The sequence below is a fragment of the Aulonocara stuartgranti genome (genome assembly GCF_965226115.1).
Source record: "Aulonocara stuartgranti genome assembly, chromosome: 9".
NCBI lineage: Eukaryota > Metazoa > Chordata > Actinopteri > Cichliformes > Cichlidae > Aulonocara > Aulonocara stuartgranti.
This window is the reverse complement of record NC_138960.1, coordinates 24,244,146-24,262,453: the sequence shown is the minus strand read 5'-3', so window position 1 is coordinate 24,262,453 and position 18,308 is coordinate 24,244,146. Positions and strand designations below refer to the sequence as shown.

Genomic DNA, 18,308 nt, shown 5'->3' with positions numbered 1-18,308 from the left:
GGATAACGGGTTTGCAAGTTATTTCACGACTTTCAAACTCGGGGCGTAGGCTCCCAAGTTTTTCAACTCCCTTATCACTTAAAAATGGATATCACGTGTAAGCCTCCGCCGGAAACCTAATAGTTAAACCCCACTGCAAATGTTTAACTTATTGATTTAGTTCTCATAGAGTGACGGCAGCTGGGCATGCACATCAGAGCGCTGGCAAAAGCATGGGCACCTCATCCATCAAGGAGCGTGGATTATAGTTTTTTTCTAATCTTGGGCTATACTCCACGTGTCAGTGCAAAGTTTCTGCATTTATCAGAGCGTCTGATTTAAAAAAAAAAAAAAAAGGGGGGGGTGATCTCACAAAAAAGGGAAAAAGGTCCAAACAAGTCATTAAGAGCAGCCACAACTTACAAAATGGGAGGGAAAGAGTTGAAAGTGGGTTTTTTTTTTTTTGTTCGTTTTTTTTTTTTAAATGAAAGCCTATTTCCATATACTGCACGTGCATTTTCAAAAAGCAGAAAACAAAAGTAAGAAAGGTTGAATCTGTCTGATTTTTGATGCGCACATAAGCTGCAGCGTGTCTACCTTGGTAACACAAACGTCAGGCTCGGTTTACTGGCCACAAGTGCTAGTAATAAATATTCATGATGCTGGCGCCTGCGCTTTCCCGATATCTGTTTGTCATTTCCAGACTTGAGCGTAGATACATTTAAAGTGGATGTTTTTCCCCCCGCGCTCCTATTTGATCTGGAGTCACCATCAGCCCTATAGCCTGATGGAAGTCGCCTCCAGCCTCTCGTCGATTCTTCTTTTACGAGCATCTCATTTTCGACACCGTGTGCAGGTTCAGTGTAAAGTAATACGACAGAACCACGAAGTCAGAATTAAGTAGTAAAGTCCCCTGCTTTTTGGATTGAGTTGTGTTGGCAGGGCAAAGAGCTAACGTTTGTTTTCTCGTTTCCTTTTTTTTTTTGTAAGACTTAAAGGTTTTAGTTTCACTATTTGCTAAAAGCATCTGCAGGGAAATTAAAAAACAACGTGGCTAAAGTATGAACTCAAGTCTGTGGCCATTAGCAGGCAAAAACTATGGATCCAGTCTGAGTTTAAATCCATTCCACGAAGAGCATTTTCCATCATTATTAGTCTGGACTCGAAACATAATTTCACATTTAAAGACTTTCCCTCAAATGATAAATAAACTGTTTTTTTTGTTTTGTTTTGTCTTTTTGCCGAATTGAGCTTTTATCTCAAACATTTGTCAATTTGGCATCAACTTTATATTTAAATAAAATGCACGTGTGGACTATCTGCCAGCCCAGAAAACCACAGGAGCCAGTTTTAACACATCCACTTTAAACTATTTATATTTCAAGTTGCATGTGAACATTTTTCTATAAAGCTGCAAACGAATTCACTGCACGGGCGTGGAGTGCGTCTTTATTTTATTTTTTTTCACCCCCATAGCGGTGCACGAGAGCAGCATCTGCACTGGGACCAGATAGATAGTGTTAAATAGAGTCGAAAAAGTCATTTTATTACCATCCTTCATTTATCTCCAAATCTAATAGTCCGTGAAAAGAAAATATGAATACATTTCAATACATTTCAACAAATCATCTAAGATGGTGGGAGTCGTTTTTAGTTTTTTTTATTTTATTTTATTTTTATTTATTTATTTTTTGCCGCTATAGACGAGCATGCACGAGCACACGCACGCGTTTCCTCTGCTGCTATGTGTACATTTTTTTTTCCTTTTGGGACGTTAAATTTGCTGTGTGGCTCTTTTCGGGCATGTGCGACAAGCCTTTACGAGGGTGCAGACTGACAGATCGTGGCTCCGTGCACACACTGCCAGTGTTAACCATGATCAGTGGCGGCTGCTGATGTGATCTCTGCCTAATGGGGCGGTCAAGCAAGCTGCAGCCAGGAACAATGAGGGGCCAGACTAATACACCAACTCTCCCTAAATCTATGAGATCCGACAAAACGCAGGAAAGAAAAATTAGATTGGAAAATTAGATTCCCGAACAATTAAGTAAGGCAAGAGGGGGGAAAAAAATCCGGTTTTACACCGAGGAACAACCGCCGTGATTAATCGATTTAATTTGCACATTACTGGAGGGCAAAGTGTTGGATGTTAATTTTGGATAAACAGAAGATGCAGACTGGGGAGTGAATTTACTTATTATCGACTGGCAGGAAAAGTTGTGACAGCGTGTTTAAAACACGGCAAGCCTTTACGTTCAGACTGAGCTGGTGCCTCACACACGTATATATATCTATATACACACACAAACACACATATGCGCGCCTACTGCAAAAGCCCCCCCCCCCCCCCCCCCCCCCCCACACACACACACACACACACACACCCACACACATATACGCACACACATAAAGAGTTAAAATTATTTGTGCAACTAACCATGCAATTATTCTTCCATCGGAACTGTACTAAATGGATTATCGTGGTGGAAAAAAGGGGGTCTGTTTTGGTGATGCATCCTATAAAAAGAACCCATTAGTTTAACACAGCACTCATGTTGAGATCAACCTCAAACACTAATGAAACCAATAACCTCCAACGCATTGCATTCTTGTATTTTTTTAATCCTTTAATATAGTACGAAATGTATCCAAACATTTTTTTTGTTGTTTTTGTAAACTAAATTTTACATATGAGCGCATTTCTCCATAAATACCGATCATTTCTAACATGTTACCGGTCCTTTACATGCGGATAAATATGGAAAATTGAGCTACTTACATAATACTTCCTTTCAGACAAAGCAATTGACAGAGATTTTATAATTATCACTACATAAACAGATTGACACGGAATTTCAGGCTTTCACTACACGATTTATCGACATGACATTAAATAACAACAATGATACTGTGCTACTCAAACTGGACCTTGGACGAAAATGTTGCACTGAATAGGCTACAAAAGCACATTAATACTAAGAGTCGGTTAAGTCGACGTGTAGACTGTAGTAATACTGAATAATTCACATTTGGTACACAACTATAACATTCTTTTCAATGAAGTCTATTCATCGCAGTATTCTTAAAACCATCTCATTTTTCCATATATCTAGGGACCACATTTTTCACAAATTCCCTTAAACTGTGATAGAACTATTTACAAAATAAAATATTACATTTTTTTTCAACTTGGTGAAATCCTTATGTACAAAAATTCAGGCCTCTACCCGCAGATAGCATGCTTTTTGAGATCTCTCTCTTCTTCCTTTTTTTTTTTTTTTTTTGAGCAGTCTCTCAGTAAAAATAAAGACTCAAAGAAATATTTAGGGGGGAAAAGTTTAAGTAGGTGGCTGTCCTTGCCTCCTTTATGTCCATGCATTCTCTTTCACTGACATTAAGGCAGCCTTTTATTGATCGTTTGGGCCTCCCGTGTTTTTTTCAGTCCTCGTTTCACTGGCTGACTTGATAAAGTCTTTGATTCCAAGCAGTTTTATTTATTTCTTTATTTCTGCAGTCTTTTTCCCCTTTCTTTCTTTTTCTTTTTCAAAAATATTTACACGTACCATTCATTGAAATTTGACGACAGCGTGCTGTGGCTGGTTGTGTGGTGTACTGCTGAGGCTGCTGGTGATATGGAGCTGCTGCTCTGGTTCTCTGTGGACGGTGATACTATGGTGGGAGGTGTCGACGACTCGTACCCTGAACTGGCCGCTGGAGATGGCTGCGATCCTGCATTGTTGGATTCGTGGACCTGCGAGTAATGAGAAACGTGTTTTGAGAATCGTGGTGCACCGTGGGGGTTTTTGTTTTCGTTTTTGTTTTTGATCAAACACAGAACATAAGAACCTCATCAAAACAAATTAAAAGTCCTAATCTGACTGTTGGGGGACATGTGCAGAATTCTAAAAAACACAAAAAAAAAGAAACAAAAAAAGCATACCCAAAACATAATTATTCCCATTAAGATCTTAATCTGATTTGTCGGTTAAAGAAAGAAAGTGTCAAGACAAATTAACTTGTGTTTCTGTTACTACACTGAAGGAAAAAAAGGAGGGGGGAAAAAACTGGGACATCCTGTTAGAATAAAATCATACAAATAAAGAAATATTTTGTATCCTGGTTTCCAGTCACACATTGAAAGCAGCAAAAAAAAAAAACAGTCTGTGAATTGCACTTGCACACAGATAAACATTGCAGGAATACAAAAAAATACAATAATAATAATAATAAAACGGGTTTTACCTTCATGTGTTTTCGGAGGGAGCTGGGGTGTGTGTATGACTTGTCGCACATTTTGCAGAGATAGGGCTTGTCCGATGTGTGGACGTGCATGTGTTTCTTGCGGTCACTGCTGTTTGCAAACCGCCTGTCGCAGCCTTCAAACTCACATTTAAAAGGCTTCTCACCTAAACGAAGCAAGAAAAATAACAATATAGTGTTTGACACCGATGGGGCTTTAACATTATTATTACACATTTTTATTTTGACTTTACATAATTGAAGATGTAAAACAGTAACCAGAGTAAAGATTTATATTTTTTAATAGTCATTTGGATTGGATTGCCTTGCAATAATTATCTACTGTAAATACATTTGAATCAGCTCATTTAGATGTGCATAAATAATATCAATTTGAATTTAAATATTATTTTAAATGTAATAGAAAATAGAAAATCTGGGGAAGCAAAAAGAAAAGCCTATAAAATATTTTCTGTCGACAGCTGCACTGAGTCAAATGTCAGTGAAGATACTGCAGCTGCCTTATAAATAATAATCCTGATTGCATGCATATTTTGGATGAGGCATTCTCAGCACTGATTTTGGCACTAAGAAAAAAAACGGTCAATCTGTGCGGATCTTACCGGTGTGAGTCCTTTTGTGTATTTTTAGATTTTCCGATCGAGCAAATACTTTGCCACAGCCGGGGAACGGACACGGAAAGGGCTTTTCACCGGTGTGTACTCTGATATGATTTACAAGTTTGTATTTGGCTTTGAATGGCTTTCCTTCTCTGGAGCAGTCCTCCCAGAAGCAAATGTGGTTCGTCTGCTCTGGTCCTCCCACATGCTCCACCGTTAGATGGGTCACAAGCTCGTGCATCGTGCTAAAAGTTTTGTTGCACGACTTTTTGGGATTCGTCAGCTGTTCCGGTTCGATCCACTTGCAGATAAGCTCTTGTTTGATCGGCTGCCTCATGTATCGAAAGAAGGCCCCTGCTCCGTGATGTGCAGCCATATTCATGTTCATGGGGCCATAGCCGTGCAGCTGGGTTGACGCATAGTGGTCAGACCTGGGGCTCGTAACGTGGCCATACTGGTCGGCCCGACCGTACATGTCCCCCGAGAAGCCCAGCCGCATCTGGCTGTTGACCACGTTGGAAGAGGCATGGCTTGCTGCTTGCTCGTGGAGCCCTGGGAAGAGCAGGTGCCCGGCTGCATCTGAGTGTCCATGTGGCCCTGCGAAACTTCCGGAGGCAAACAGACTGTGCTGCGCCCCGGTGGCATCCCCAAAACCCCGATTTCTGAAGAGAAAGTCCCTGGTGGAGTTGAAAGCCGCCGTGGAGTAAGAGCCAACGTGGGTCGGGTGGTGATGGTGTCCCAAGGCAGCTGCTGCGTAGCCGGGCGCCTGGGAAGAAAACGCCGTCTGTCCGGAGCCAATATCGTGGGAGCTGTGGTTTATTTTGAAGGCGCCCATCCCATCCGCGAACGGATTTATCCCCAACGCTACTTCTCTCTCTGTGACTTCGCCTGTTGAGTGATGCCGTGAGGAGCCGAAAGTAGTGACTCCTATGGTGGGATACTGCGGTCCTGCGTCCAGGAGCATCTTCAGTCTAGACTCGCTGAGACGACTGAGAGCAGAAATCAAAAAACCACGCGCAGATATTCTTCCTCCCCCTCTCTGTATCTCTTGGACCTCTACACTGAGCAAACTCTCAAATCCACCGAATTTCTGTTTACTTTTTAAGACGCGAGGAATCCCCCTATACCGCTCATCCGATGCACACGCAAAATCGTGTATACATGCAATATTGTCTTTTGCGGTTTATCTTCCTGTGGCGCAACTTTCACCTCCTCAGTCAGGCGGTGAGCTCTAGACTGATAGTCGCAATCATTCCTGCAGATAAATGAATTGAAAAGACAACACAGTCCAGCCCTGATGAATGGGAGAGGAGGGGGGTAGTCACGTGGCTCCGGAGCTTCTCGTTCATTGGCGGAGCCCCTTTCCCCCCAATAACATCCACTCACCAAATAACAATCCACGGTGCAGGGCCCTCACTTCTATTGGCCTCTTTGCATCATCAATCCCAGATATTGTGAGAATGCTGACTGTGAATTTGGTTAAAGGGCTGAATAACAGCAAAACAAAAGTTGGGAAACACAAGACAACAATTGGCCTCGTAGAAAGTAAGTCAAAGCCCGTTTTGCAGCCACGGAGTGCAGAAGGGTTACAAACCAAACGTTGCCTTTGTTGCCATGGCCATCAGATTACCAAGCACGCCCTTTTTTTGTTTGTGTAATTGGTAACGTTTTGTACAGTTAAGCGCTCAGGCTGACAGATGCGTCAATCTGTTTGTCTGCTTTCAATGATTATTATCTGACACTTCTCTTATTTATTGCACGTGGGACAGCATTCAGGAGATCATGAAACCTGACAGAGTTCTAACCTGGACCCGTCATCACGTGTGCCAGTACAGGTATAGAGAGACACGGTTTAGATGTGTTTCATTCGGAAAACTTATGGGAACCGCTATTTGAAGTTCATTTGGGGTCATCACTCTCTCGAAAGGCAGGGGATTATCACTTTATCTGTTTCACTTCAAATGAGTCCATACAACGTTTTGTTTTCTTCCTCTTGTGCGCAGTCCGAGTTTTGTAGCTCTGTTTCACTTCAACACTGTGTTTCGGCGTCCACTGAAGCGCACACCAGTGGAACATCTGTGCTTTAGATTTCCACATCATGCTCACCAGCACCCCGCGTTCACAAAGGTTACCTTGAATATATAGGCCAGTATTTAACTTGGATCTACAACTATACCTAATGTATCCATCACGGTTTGGCTGAGCTTGCGCGACTCACTCAAATTTTTTTTTTTTTTTTTTTTAGCAGACCAGCAATGCATAACCTGTGTGTAAAACGTTGTGGGTTGTCGAAGTTATCAAGTGGGATTTGCGGCGCTCTCTGCAGGAACCTCCGGCTGCTAGAGTTCAAAGCCACACGCACAGACGTGCCATACAAACCATTAAAATATCTTCTTGGCTACTAGACTGGCTTCTACAAGCCATTCTCCTAGTAAGCCTTAGGAGACCAAGGAAAGAGAGGAAGTTTTGTTGTTCTCAACTTAACAAGTAGAACTACGACTTGATCCGACCTTTTTTTTTTCCCTTTTAGGTGTCCCCATATTCTGCTATACAAAATTTTGGAGGGATATTTCAACAGGTGGGAAACGGTAAGAATGACATATCATTGATAAGCTGAGAGTATTGTATACAAAATTGAAACATGCAAAGATAAATTAGAGTTGCTGCAGTAGTACATGACACTGCAACGCACTCAAAGTTCCCCGTGTGCCTCAAAATGAATTGAATATATTTAGTTTTAATGCGCAAAAGCTATCCTAATGAAACGGCCAATAATCGGCTATGATATTACATGTGCAGAATTGAAATTGTTAGCAGAAGCTATTTGAGGGTTTAAAGTGAAAGCCAAAGGAGCAAATGCGACGTTTTATGAGACCTCGCTGCATTATTCAGCTTTTTGGTTTGGGATCTCGTACAGCTCCCTAGCTTACTTGTCTCCAAGAGTGAGTGCATGCACAACTTGGACCAGAAATAGCACTTCAAAGTTTTGCATTACGCTGGTGCTGTGATGCCTCTGAAGGCTGCAGCTGTGAGCCTCATGAGCCACATGCGTAAAGGCCATTTAATAAGCATCTTTTGGATCCGTCACGTCTCAAAATATTGACTCAGTTTCTAATGTGCTGGATATGACGCTGTCAGCAAAGGTTTTGACAAGTCAATCCATAGAAATAACCTAGAGTAATACAGGTTTGCAACTGATTTTCTCTTATCAAAAATGGTAGCTGATTAAAAGTCACTTAATATTCGGTTAATTGCTTTATTTTAATTACTACATCTAAGAATGATGAATTCAGTCACCCTTAAACACAAGTTCAGATAGTGTGCACTTGTTTTTCTCATTAACGGAAATGCTGACGAGCGACTCTGAAAATAATTTGGGGTTTTAGACTTGACTCTACAAATTACGAACCACGTAGAAGACAAACAGCACCTATTAAAACACCTCGTATCTGACATCAGATTGACCACTACTTTATGGATTTCACAAAGTCACAGTCATCTTTTTTCCCTGCAAACAGAGATGATAAAACTTCAGTCAAAAATGAGCCGCACATGTCGAATTGGTGTATATAACGCATACTCCCAAAATGTAAAAAAAACAAATAAGGAAAAGTCAAAGTAATGGCAGTGTCACAAGAGAAAAAAAATCTAATACAACTTACACAGTTATGATATTGCAACACAATTATTGCAGTGTCGGCATGCAAGATTGTTTCACCGAAAAAGTCAACCATGCTGAAAATTATAGTCCGTGTGAAGCTATATAAACAAATTAGTCAGCATTGTAATAACTAACCATTTGATTTCTTTTAGTCTGCTGACGGTTTAAAAAAGACAAAGTCCGTGTAGAAAAAAATACCCATCTGGAGGATAATTTATAAAACCGCATGGCGTTTTGTTACGATTTGTAGCTATTACTATCTTTCTGTTACGCATTCAAACAAAGATAGAAAAATAATCACGGTTAGTTTTATCCTTTGCAGGATAAGCTTGTATGGGTACTTACAGTGGGCTACAGAAACGAATTATTTTGAACTTAAGTCTGCGACGGCACCACCTTCTGTGACCCTCATCTGCTACCGTCCTGGGTCTAAAGCAAAATTACCCCGGATCATAACAACAGGTCCCGTCCATTACATTTTTTTTCCTCGGGACAATGGCCGCAGCTCGCCCTATTCACACATCCTACTCACACGGATCCCACCAGGCAGAGCACGGAGTCAGCTCTGTAGTATGCGCTGAAGGGCAAACGGCTGGATATGTAAATATGTGCATTTATCAAAGCGCATATTAATGGTATGTACTCCGGACTATTTAAAACTACCACGTGGAGTTGTCCTTTGCACAAGTTTTTCTCCGCTGACATCGATCGTTTACGTGCGTAAACTTACGCGTAATTTGTGCGTAAAGCTGCCCTTGACGCTGCAGTGCAAAATAAAGATATCACTGCATTATTTATGATCCTTACAACTTTTACAGCGACAATATGTACACTCTTCGCGGAGCAGTCTGTTTTGTAAGGACATAATCAAAGTGGGGAAATTGCTATTTCATAGCCTCACAGCCTTTGTGAGCCGCAACAAAAGAGAAGCGACTGTATATCGGGATCAACTTTTTAGGACTTTTATTGTACAATAACCTTTGCATAACAACTATTCCTTTTTTTCCTGAGCGTTGCCCGAGGCACTGCGCATGCGCGGTAGCTGCTCGCTGTCACTAAGACATTTTTCTTCACGTTGGAAACTGTCACTGGTGACGTCAATCACAGAGCTCTGACCAATTAGAGCGCAGGGTGATTGTTTAGCTCCACGGGCTGCAGCGCCTACCATGAATCTCTATTCAGTATCAAAGCGTCCTGCTGCTGCCTCTCAACCGAATGGGATTCCATGTAGTCTGCAGATAGACTTAACTTTATAAAGTTTTTTTTCTTTATTTTTTCATTGCGATTAAAATATATTTGTCATCATCATTATTATTTTGCCTGCTGTCAAGTTATTCTAAAATTAGGAAGTAATGAGCGTGGATGCTTTGGGAAGCCCCGTGATGGACCCTACGTTTTCCAAACGGAACACGGCGCTGAGATTAGTTGACTTGGCAGGGGCTCACCACCATCACCATCATCACCACCATACCCCTCAGAGCGTGACAGGCTTCCCGGGGTTCAGCAGCCATCCACACTCAATGGCTCACTCGCACCCTGGGGAGATTACTGCGGAACCCCGCCTGGGGCCGAGTCCATTCGGGCCAGAACACATGGGGCACTCCGCGGCCCTCAAAATCAGCCCAGCCCATCATTATCCCCACCACCATCACCACCACCACAATCATCATATGGCAGGCCACAGTGAAGTGGTCTCCAGTCAAACGGGAGCTTTTGGCCCGGTTCAGGCGACATCGGTCCCCTATTCTATGTCTCACACGGCCCAGGCTTTATCTGCAGGTAGGGATTTCCTCATCCGGAGAGATCTGACAGCTCAAGCCATGCCAGTACTGACTGACCAGACTGCTGGTTCAGCCTCTCACCACGGAATGTTTGTCTCAACAACAGGTAGCTATCCCGGACACTATGGTCATCACCCTGACGCTGGGAACCATACCCTCTTCTCCGGACTCCACCACGAGCAGCCTTCTAGCGGATCACCGGGTGGCCAAACACTGAATGGACAAATAAGGTTAGGACTACCTGGAGAAATGTATGTTAGGTCTGATCACTTGAGTCAAGTGGCAGGCTCCAGGGCTGATCCGTTCTCTGCCTCGCCTTTGCATGGCTACGGTGGTCTGAATCTGAACATGAATCTTAGCGCTCACCACCACCACGGAGCCGGTGCCTTTTTCCGCTACATGAGGCAGCCGATAAAGCAAGAGCTGATTTGCAAGTGGCTGGAGCCGGAGCACTCGCCGAAGAAACTTTGCTCCAAAACTTACAGCACCATGCACGAACTCGTAACGCATGTGACGGTAGAGCACGTTGGAGGACCAGAGCAAGCGAACCATATATGTTTTTGGGAAGAGTGTCCCAGGGAAGGCAAACCGTTTAAAGCAAAATACAAACTTGTAAATCACATTCGAGTGCACACCGGGGAGAAACCGTTTCCGTGTCCGTTCCCTGGTTGTGGGAAAGTGTTCGCAAGATCCGAAAATCTAAAGATTCACAAAAGGACGCACACAGGTCAGTGGCTTAATATTCATAGAAGGAAATGCTGTGATTGTTGGAAATGCACTGTAAATCGTAAAATAGAGCTATCAAGTCGCATTTTGAAATTCAGCTGTGGGGTTTGCACGCTTTCTACTTGCAAGGGAAGTGATTTTTTTGTGGATAATTTTCCATTATTTATTTATTTATTTATTGTAATTTTATTTTACGCAACTTTACGCATTATAATGCACTTTCAAGACCTGTGGCAATTAATCAGTCTGCGCTGCTGCTCGATAGCCTATACAGCAGGACGCAACAGCTACTGGCCACCTGTTTGTTATGAGTTGCATCAGTGATCGCAAGTTTCACAAAGGTTGGGTTTGGGGATTATGGTACAGCTCGCTCAGGCGTTTGACGGTTCAACCTCTTGTTTACACCACAGCAGAAAGACTGAGGCCCACGTCAGGTCCTGTTTAGTTCAGTGCATGTCCTGCCAGACATGACTGGCAGCAAAGCTGGAAAGGTGCATCTTCACTTTTAGCAATAGATATAATGGTTATGATGATGATGATGTGGAGATGATGTTTTTATTTTAGCCTTGGCCACCCACTTCATCTGTTATTAGTATTATTTTTAGTAGTAATATTATTATTATTGTGTTTCATTTTTGTCGCTGTTATTTCAAAATCATGTAAGCTACGTGTAGCTGTGTGTTTCATCAATCTGAAAGTAACCGGTTCATACAGAAAACGTGCTTTTTGGACGATTAAGCCTTTGTACTCTTTAGCTCAAGCAACAAGTTTACAAGTGGAGACGGCTGAAACAGTTTACTAACAGGCAGGTTTGCACAGCTGACTGACTACCTGCATAATGATGGGTGTGCATGCAATGCAGCTTAAAGCATCTCTGATTTAACTGCAAAAACAAATACTGGTGCAACATGGCTGCTTGCCACCCAGTGACGTGCTGTGGAACTAGGAAGGAAAAGAGGCCTGACAATGTCGAGTCAGACTTGTAAATGAATACAATTACTTTTGCCCTTCTTTTTTATCGGTGGCTACATGGCAATATCCCTCTGTTTCATTTTTGCACCCTATGTATTATTCATATAATTTGCTCACATTACCTAAGTACAAATCTGCTAAATTATTTCTGTGTGTTGACTCCCAAGGGGCCTGGTCCTTGGTATCATGTTTAAAACCTATCCGAAAGTGTAGTTATGACTGGGGCTGCCCCTGGGGTCTGCTCCTCGACGGTTTCTTGTACTACACTAATATCCTTGATTGGCTCTCTCAACCCAACAGCTGAAGGTCAAATTGATATTCAGCCCGCAAGTGTAATTAGACAGAGGCAATTACATATTCTCAAAAGCTTTAATCGGGGGAGAAAAATCAGCAGTGGATGATTTCCGTGTAATTTATTCAGATTGTCTTTTTTTTTTTTTTTTGCCTTGTCATAATCAGGTAGAAATACTTGTTATTAAAACGCAAAATTAGAGCCAGTCCACAACCGTTTGCAGGATTCAAATTACACACAGACTGCGTTATCGCACAGTAGGTGAAGCCTGGCGGTGGCAGTGCTTTGATTCATCATTATTTTTGAGCCGGTATTACAGGCCTGCTACGTCTGTGCTCGTAGCTTGTCTGTTTTGACTGATGCCTTGATGGATGCATACACCAGGTATAGACCCAGGACAGTAGGGGTTCAGCCCTCATGTTTACACCAGACTGGGAGCTGTCCAGGCGGGCAAACTTTTGTTTTCATAGTGCAAGTGGGAGGAGGGGGGTGTAAATGCCCAAAATAAAATCAAATGGCATTATAAAGATAAACATGAAATAATAAAAGCTGGCACACTTTTACATATTTTTGGCTCTATTCATACAGGTCATAGTTCATTTTCAGCTCGTGCTCTCATATGTTACACTTAACCAGGTTGTTTGTACATTTCATATAAAAGTGAAGACATGTAGGGGGGAAAAAGTATGTTAATGAAAAGGCAGCTTAGTGCCTCAGGGTGAGTATCACGTGTTCACATTTGAACTCTTTCATTCGCTTATTTGTGTTTTATCTTGTCTCACAAAAACAGGTGAGAAACCCTTCAAATGTGAATTTGACGGCTGCGACAGACGCTTCGCCAACAGCAGTGACCGGAAAAAGCACTCGCACGTCCACACCAGCGATAAGCCCTACAACTGCAAAGTGAGAGGCTGCGATAAGTCCTACACACACCCCAGCTCCCTGAGGAAACACATGAAGGTGCACTGCAAGTCCCCTCCGCCTAGCTCGGGCTATGAGTCGTCCACTCCCTCCCTGGTCTCCCCTTCCTCAGACTTGGGCCGGGAACCAGGCGGCTCCTCGGTGTTGTCAGAGCCGGTGGGAGCCTCCCAGCCCGCGAATTTAAGCGAGTGGTACGTCTGCCACAGCTCAGGTGCCAGCGGCGCCCAAACACCACCCAGCGGGCACTCTACACCGGACCCCGCAGACGAACCACCTTACAGAAACCCAGAACCGAGGGACGCTTTTTAACCCGGCTCAAGCTCACACACACACACACACACACACACACACACACACACACACCAGCAGAGACAGAAACACATTTCCACAAGCTTAACAATTAAAAACGCGGTTTGGCTTTGGTGCCCATGTGCCTGTTTAGGACCACTGGTACCCTTATTTTGGAGGGGGGGGGGGGGGGGGGGGGGGGGGGGGGAGTGAAGGGGATGAGCCACAAAACAGAAATCCAGAATCAAGAGACGCATTTTAACCACATCGGAAGGAAAATGTGCTAACCTTGAAGACGTGCTAATTTCCAGGCATATAAAAAGAATATATTTTCAAACATCACTTGTTCAGAGCGGTTGGCTCGGTGCCTACACGCCCTGACGGCCCACAGGTCCACTTGCAGAGAGAGTCTTGTAAATCTGTTAGACAATGTGGTACATTATTGTAGGCTTAGGCATGTTGGTGTAAAATTATTATTATTATTATTATATTTTTTTTTGTAAATGAGTTTGAACTTCGATATGTTTTTATTTATTTTTCAATCTAACATTGAAGGATTTTGTATTACCGAACCAAAGTGCATGTTTGAATTAGAACAACAACAGCAACGGAGACAAAAAGGAAAAAAAAATGTACATTTGTAAATTTTTGTAAGTTTCGATGTGTTGATGTTGATAGTTTTGTAAGGATCTGTCTTCGGAGCAGTTTCTTACCGGATACTGCGGCTATTTGTACAAAAACATTTTATGTTTACATCTTACGTCCCCTCCCAAACATTTGTGCAGAGGGTCAGTAATTAAGCTGTTTCATATGCCTGCAGTATTTGATATACGACCGTGAAATTATAAATGTTTTTATCAAAGTGGGCATTTTGTGATTTTTTTTTTGTATCATTGTTGTCTTTTTTTTCTTTCTTTTTTTGAATATCTGAAATCCAGCGGCACTCAAAATGCGTACCGAATTGCCTTGTAATTTGTGAGTATTTTGAATAAATCTTGTATGACAAAAGTTAAATCCCTGAGCTATTCGGGTTCATAGAATTTATCAGGTCTCTTGATAAAGATCACTTTTGTTTTGTTTGTTTGTTTGTTTGTTTTTGGTCACTTAACACGCCTTTATATTATAAAAGAGATTATATATTATTAATATATTTTCTTAAACAATCTGTTGCTGCATAGCTTGAAGGTCAGCTCCACTAACATATCCCACGTTCATGCCTGCTGTTCGGATTCAAAACGTCTTTTAAATTCCGAAGTAATAATCAAACGAAAAATCATCTCGGAAGAAAATGCAGTTATAATTTCTTTTAATTTTAAAGTTTTTTTTCCCTCGGTGAAAGGGGCGGTCTAAAATGTGCTACACTTGTGTTAAATCTCACTTACTCCGCTGAGCTGTGGTATGATGCAGACGTGGGGTAGAGTTTGATGAAAGGCTACAATATTCGGATCCAGACTTCAAAGAGCATTTCGCACAAAGAGCCATTTTTTCACGACGGTGAATCCTCATGGTGAATTAAGATTTCTATAGCAATAGCCAAGTCAAACTCAAATGATATGGGGCCAAGTCCGTGGACTCAAAAGCCTGCTCTAAATAATGTAATATTTGCTTCCCATGGGGTAGGAAACGGTAATCTATGTCCTTTATACTGCAGACTGGGGCAGTATAAAGAAGAGAAATATATTCTTTTGCTCCGGGCCTACTTTACGACAATCAAAGGAGAAGCCGCTAAAAAACAGTTGTCCCACACCATAATAGACTTGCACTTTAGGGCCTAACCGCTCACTGGATAAAATGTAACCACAATCATATTTTAGACTCTACACACAAAATACATAAAACTATAGGAGAGAGTCTGTCTTTTAATGATAACCGTTTCAATAGTAGACAAGTAAATTAATTATTTCAGACTTTGCAGAAAGCCCCATTTTTTCCCCGGCAGAAATCTTTTCCAACGTTATAATTAAAAAGTGAAAATTTGGAGTTAACTAAAAGCTTGAAGACCTTTGCTGTAGTGGGAAAACTTCAGGCTGAGGAGTACATTTTTTACTCTGGCCCTCACTGAGGCAGAAGTGGGTAGAAAGCGCACACAGCTACAACTCTCTCTCTCTCTCTCTCCCTCAGCGTTTCCAGGGTTTGGTTAAGTTCATGACAGTTTGCTCTGTGATAGAGGCTCAACTGAAAGCAAAGAAAACTCACACTAATAGAATAAGATGATGGTGATGCCTCTGTTTTTTAGCACCAGGTCTAATAAGTGCAGGGGGGGGGGTGAAAGGAAGGAAGAAAAAGAAAAAACAAGATAGTTGGATCTCAATTGAAAAAGAGAGTCTTTGAAGTGGAAGTTAATATCAGAAGGATTCTTTTTAGGTTGTCTGAACGACGTTGATGACACGGAAAGCCTTTTGTCACCGATTTTTTGGGCTCCTCTCTATTGGGCCTTCTAAAGCTTTTTAGTTCCAGCCGTCAAAATGGACAAGAAACTGAGTCGCTTAAAAAAAAACGTGTTCCATTTAAGGCAGAAAGCGAACGACGAGCAACATTTTTTTTAAAGTTGTTTGATTAGAAAATGAGTAAGGAGAGGGCGGGTTATAAAGACGAGGTCCGTGTCTCGGCTACATGTGGCCAGTTTTGCGTTTTTAAGCCATTCTTCTCTTTTCTGAATTCGATCTTCACTGCGGACAAAGATGAAAGTGCGTGTGTGTGTGTGTGTGTGTGGGGGGGGGGGGGGGGGGGGGGGGGTACGTGGATTAATTTCAATTAAAAATAAGACCGTGGCCAAGTGTTGAGGGACTGTGCAGGTCTGCAGTTTTGGTAACCTTTACGCGGACTAATTTATGACGTTGACCAAACAGAAACATCCTGTGCTTTGTCGGAAACTGAGCGGGCGTGTGCGGGGTTTGGTTGCAAAGCAGCTTGGAGCCAAAGAGTGTTAACCGGCGTGCATGTAGCTACCATAGCAGAGATAAAATATGAAGACTGTTTGCTTTTACTATATATACTTTTTTTTTTTTTACAGTTAAATTCCCGGTGTGCAGATACTTGATGCCAGAGGCAGTCAATACAGTAAGAGCTCTTTAACAACCGATCACGTTGGACTCACTCATCCAGCCTTCAGCTGAGTGACAACCTCTGATCTGACACCATCTCTAGGGTCAAGAATCGAGAACAGGTGTGTGTGCGTGGATGGGGTGGGGTAGGTTGGGGGAGGGGGGTATAAAGGGGACAGAGAGAGAGAGAGAGAGAAGGAGGGAGAAGCAACACTGCACGACTGCTGAAGAAGCAAAACAGGAAACTGTTGGCGACGCTGGAGTTCAACAGGAAATACATATTCGCGTTAATTGCAGAAGGGACAATTAAAAAGAAAAGAAGGGGGAGTGGAGGTCGAGCTTCAATCGCTACAAAAAAACAGAGAAAATGAATCTATTTCATTTCTTCTAAGTCCCTCTCACTATCACGGCTGCATCCTAAGGCTCATTTGAGTGTGAAATATTATTTCTTTGTAAAATAATGGAGGCGGTAATCCTACTTCCGGAAACTGTCCGGCATTATTGAACAAAGCCCCTTTAATAGGGGGATTAGCAGTCTTGGAGTAAAAGGCTCACTAACCCCCTCCTCTCCTCCACCTCATCCACACCACCCTCATCACTCCCCCTTTCCTCCACGCCCACCTCACGCCTGAGCTCCACCATCAGCACCTCCAACACCAACCAGGTCATAATTATCAGGAATGAAGAGGCTGAAATTGGCATGAAAAAAAAAAAGAAAAGAAAGAAAGAGACAGAGAGACAGGTGCAATAGACCAACCAGAAACAGACCGGAAAAGCTGGACAGAGTTGTTATAATAAGGCTGCCAGTGTGGACACACTGATTTAAGAAAAAAAAAAAGGTGTTTTGATTTCATTATTTACTACAGTAAATATATTTATATTTGAGCTGTCAAAATGGCAACTTAAATGACAGAAATCCCGCCAAATTTTACTCTTTTATTATTGTTTTATAATATTATTATAGGAATATTCCACCGCTTTTTCCTCGCAAAGGAGTATTACACTTTATTTCTTGGACTTTGATCAAGTGTGGAGAAGGGAGGTCAAAAGGCAAACTATGCACACCCACAAGTTAACTACAACCATAAAGCCTGTCATGAATATTGAATATTTTATTCCGATACCGTCCAAGGTTAGTTTTCCGAGGGGATTTACAAGATCACGTGACCGTGATATATAGGCTACCATGAGCTTCCGTCATAAAGATTTATGACGGCCTTTAAAGCTAAATTAACTGTATTCCGCATATAAAGAGGTGAGCAAGCGGAGCCGAGGCAGGTTTAAGGCTACACCCCTGCGGCAGCTTTTGTATATAGCAGGCAAACTCAACATAAGTCACAAGAACCTGAAGAAGAGAAATAAAATCTGTGCCAATAAGACCTTATAGACCGCCCTCTTCCCCCCACCCGCTCCACATCTCAACTCTCTCCCCAGGTTTTGGGATTACCGTCATCCACAGATTTCAGGACACTAAGTTATTTTACTTCCCTAGATGAGTGGGGCTCCCTCCAATGGGAATCAGCCCCCTAGTAGCCTATAGGCCCGAACACGGATTTCTAACAACCTCCACATTATATGGCAGAATGTGCCACATACTTCACACCTGCACTCTGAATAGCAGCTCCCATTCAATGTATGATACGCCTGTTGGCCTTGGACTCAATGCAGCTGCACGAATGAATCAGCGACCCGCTTGTTTGGTCTCTTTTGATGTGAGATCTTCTCTCATTTGATCTTGCAATCTGAACCAGAGACTATTAGCACGCGAGAGCTATGATGACTCGT

At 42.4% G+C, this 18,308-nt stretch overlaps 2 protein-coding genes across 3 annotated transcripts; one reads left to right on the top strand and one right to left on the bottom strand.

The window, feature by feature from the left end:
* Positions 1-2,612: 2,612 nt before the first annotated feature.
* Positions 2,613-6,055, bottom strand: zic1 (zic family member 1 (odd-paired homolog, Drosophila)). The gene is made up of 3 exons (XM_082546616.1): positions 4,842-6,055; positions 4,222-4,385; positions 2,613-3,730 (listed from the first exon to the last, which is right to left on the bottom strand). Exons 1-3 carry the CDS (start codon positions 5,800-5,802, stop codon positions 3,533-3,535), a joined length of 1,323 nt encoding a protein of 440 aa, XP_082402742.1. The 5' UTR covers positions 5,803-6,055; the 3' UTR covers positions 2,613-3,532.
* Positions 6,056-9,836: 3,781 nt separating this feature from the next.
* Positions 9,837-13,544, top strand: zic4 (zic family member 4; the record flags this gene model as incomplete). 2 transcript variants are annotated; one of them, XM_082547741.1, is made up of 3 exons in its annotated part: positions 9,852-10,278; positions 10,387-11,007; positions 13,061-13,544. In XM_082547741.1, the coding sequence occupies 3 exons, from the start codon at positions 9,852-9,854 to the stop codon at positions 13,498-13,500; spliced, it is 1,488 nt and encodes a 495-aa protein (XP_082403867.1). In that variant the 3' UTR covers positions 13,501-13,544. The 2 variants fall into 2 exon arrangements, with proteins under 2 accessions (XP_082403868.1, XP_082403867.1); XM_082547742.1 differs by having other exon boundaries at positions 9,837-11,007.
* Positions 13,545-18,308: the final 4,764 nt, after the last annotated feature.

Coding starts and splice junctions, on each gene's coding strand:
- zic1 (XM_082546616.1), bottom strand. CDS start 5,802: ATGCTCCTGGACGCAGGACCGCAGTATCCCACCATAGGAGTCACTACT. Junction 4,386..4,841: donor ACACAAAAGGACTCACACCG/GTAAGATCCGCA, acceptor TGCTTCGTTTAG/GTGAGAAGCCTTTTAAATGT. Junction 3,731..4,221: donor CCCTCCGAAAACACATGAAG/GTAAAACCCGTT, acceptor CATTACTCGCAG/GTCCACGAATCCAACAATGC.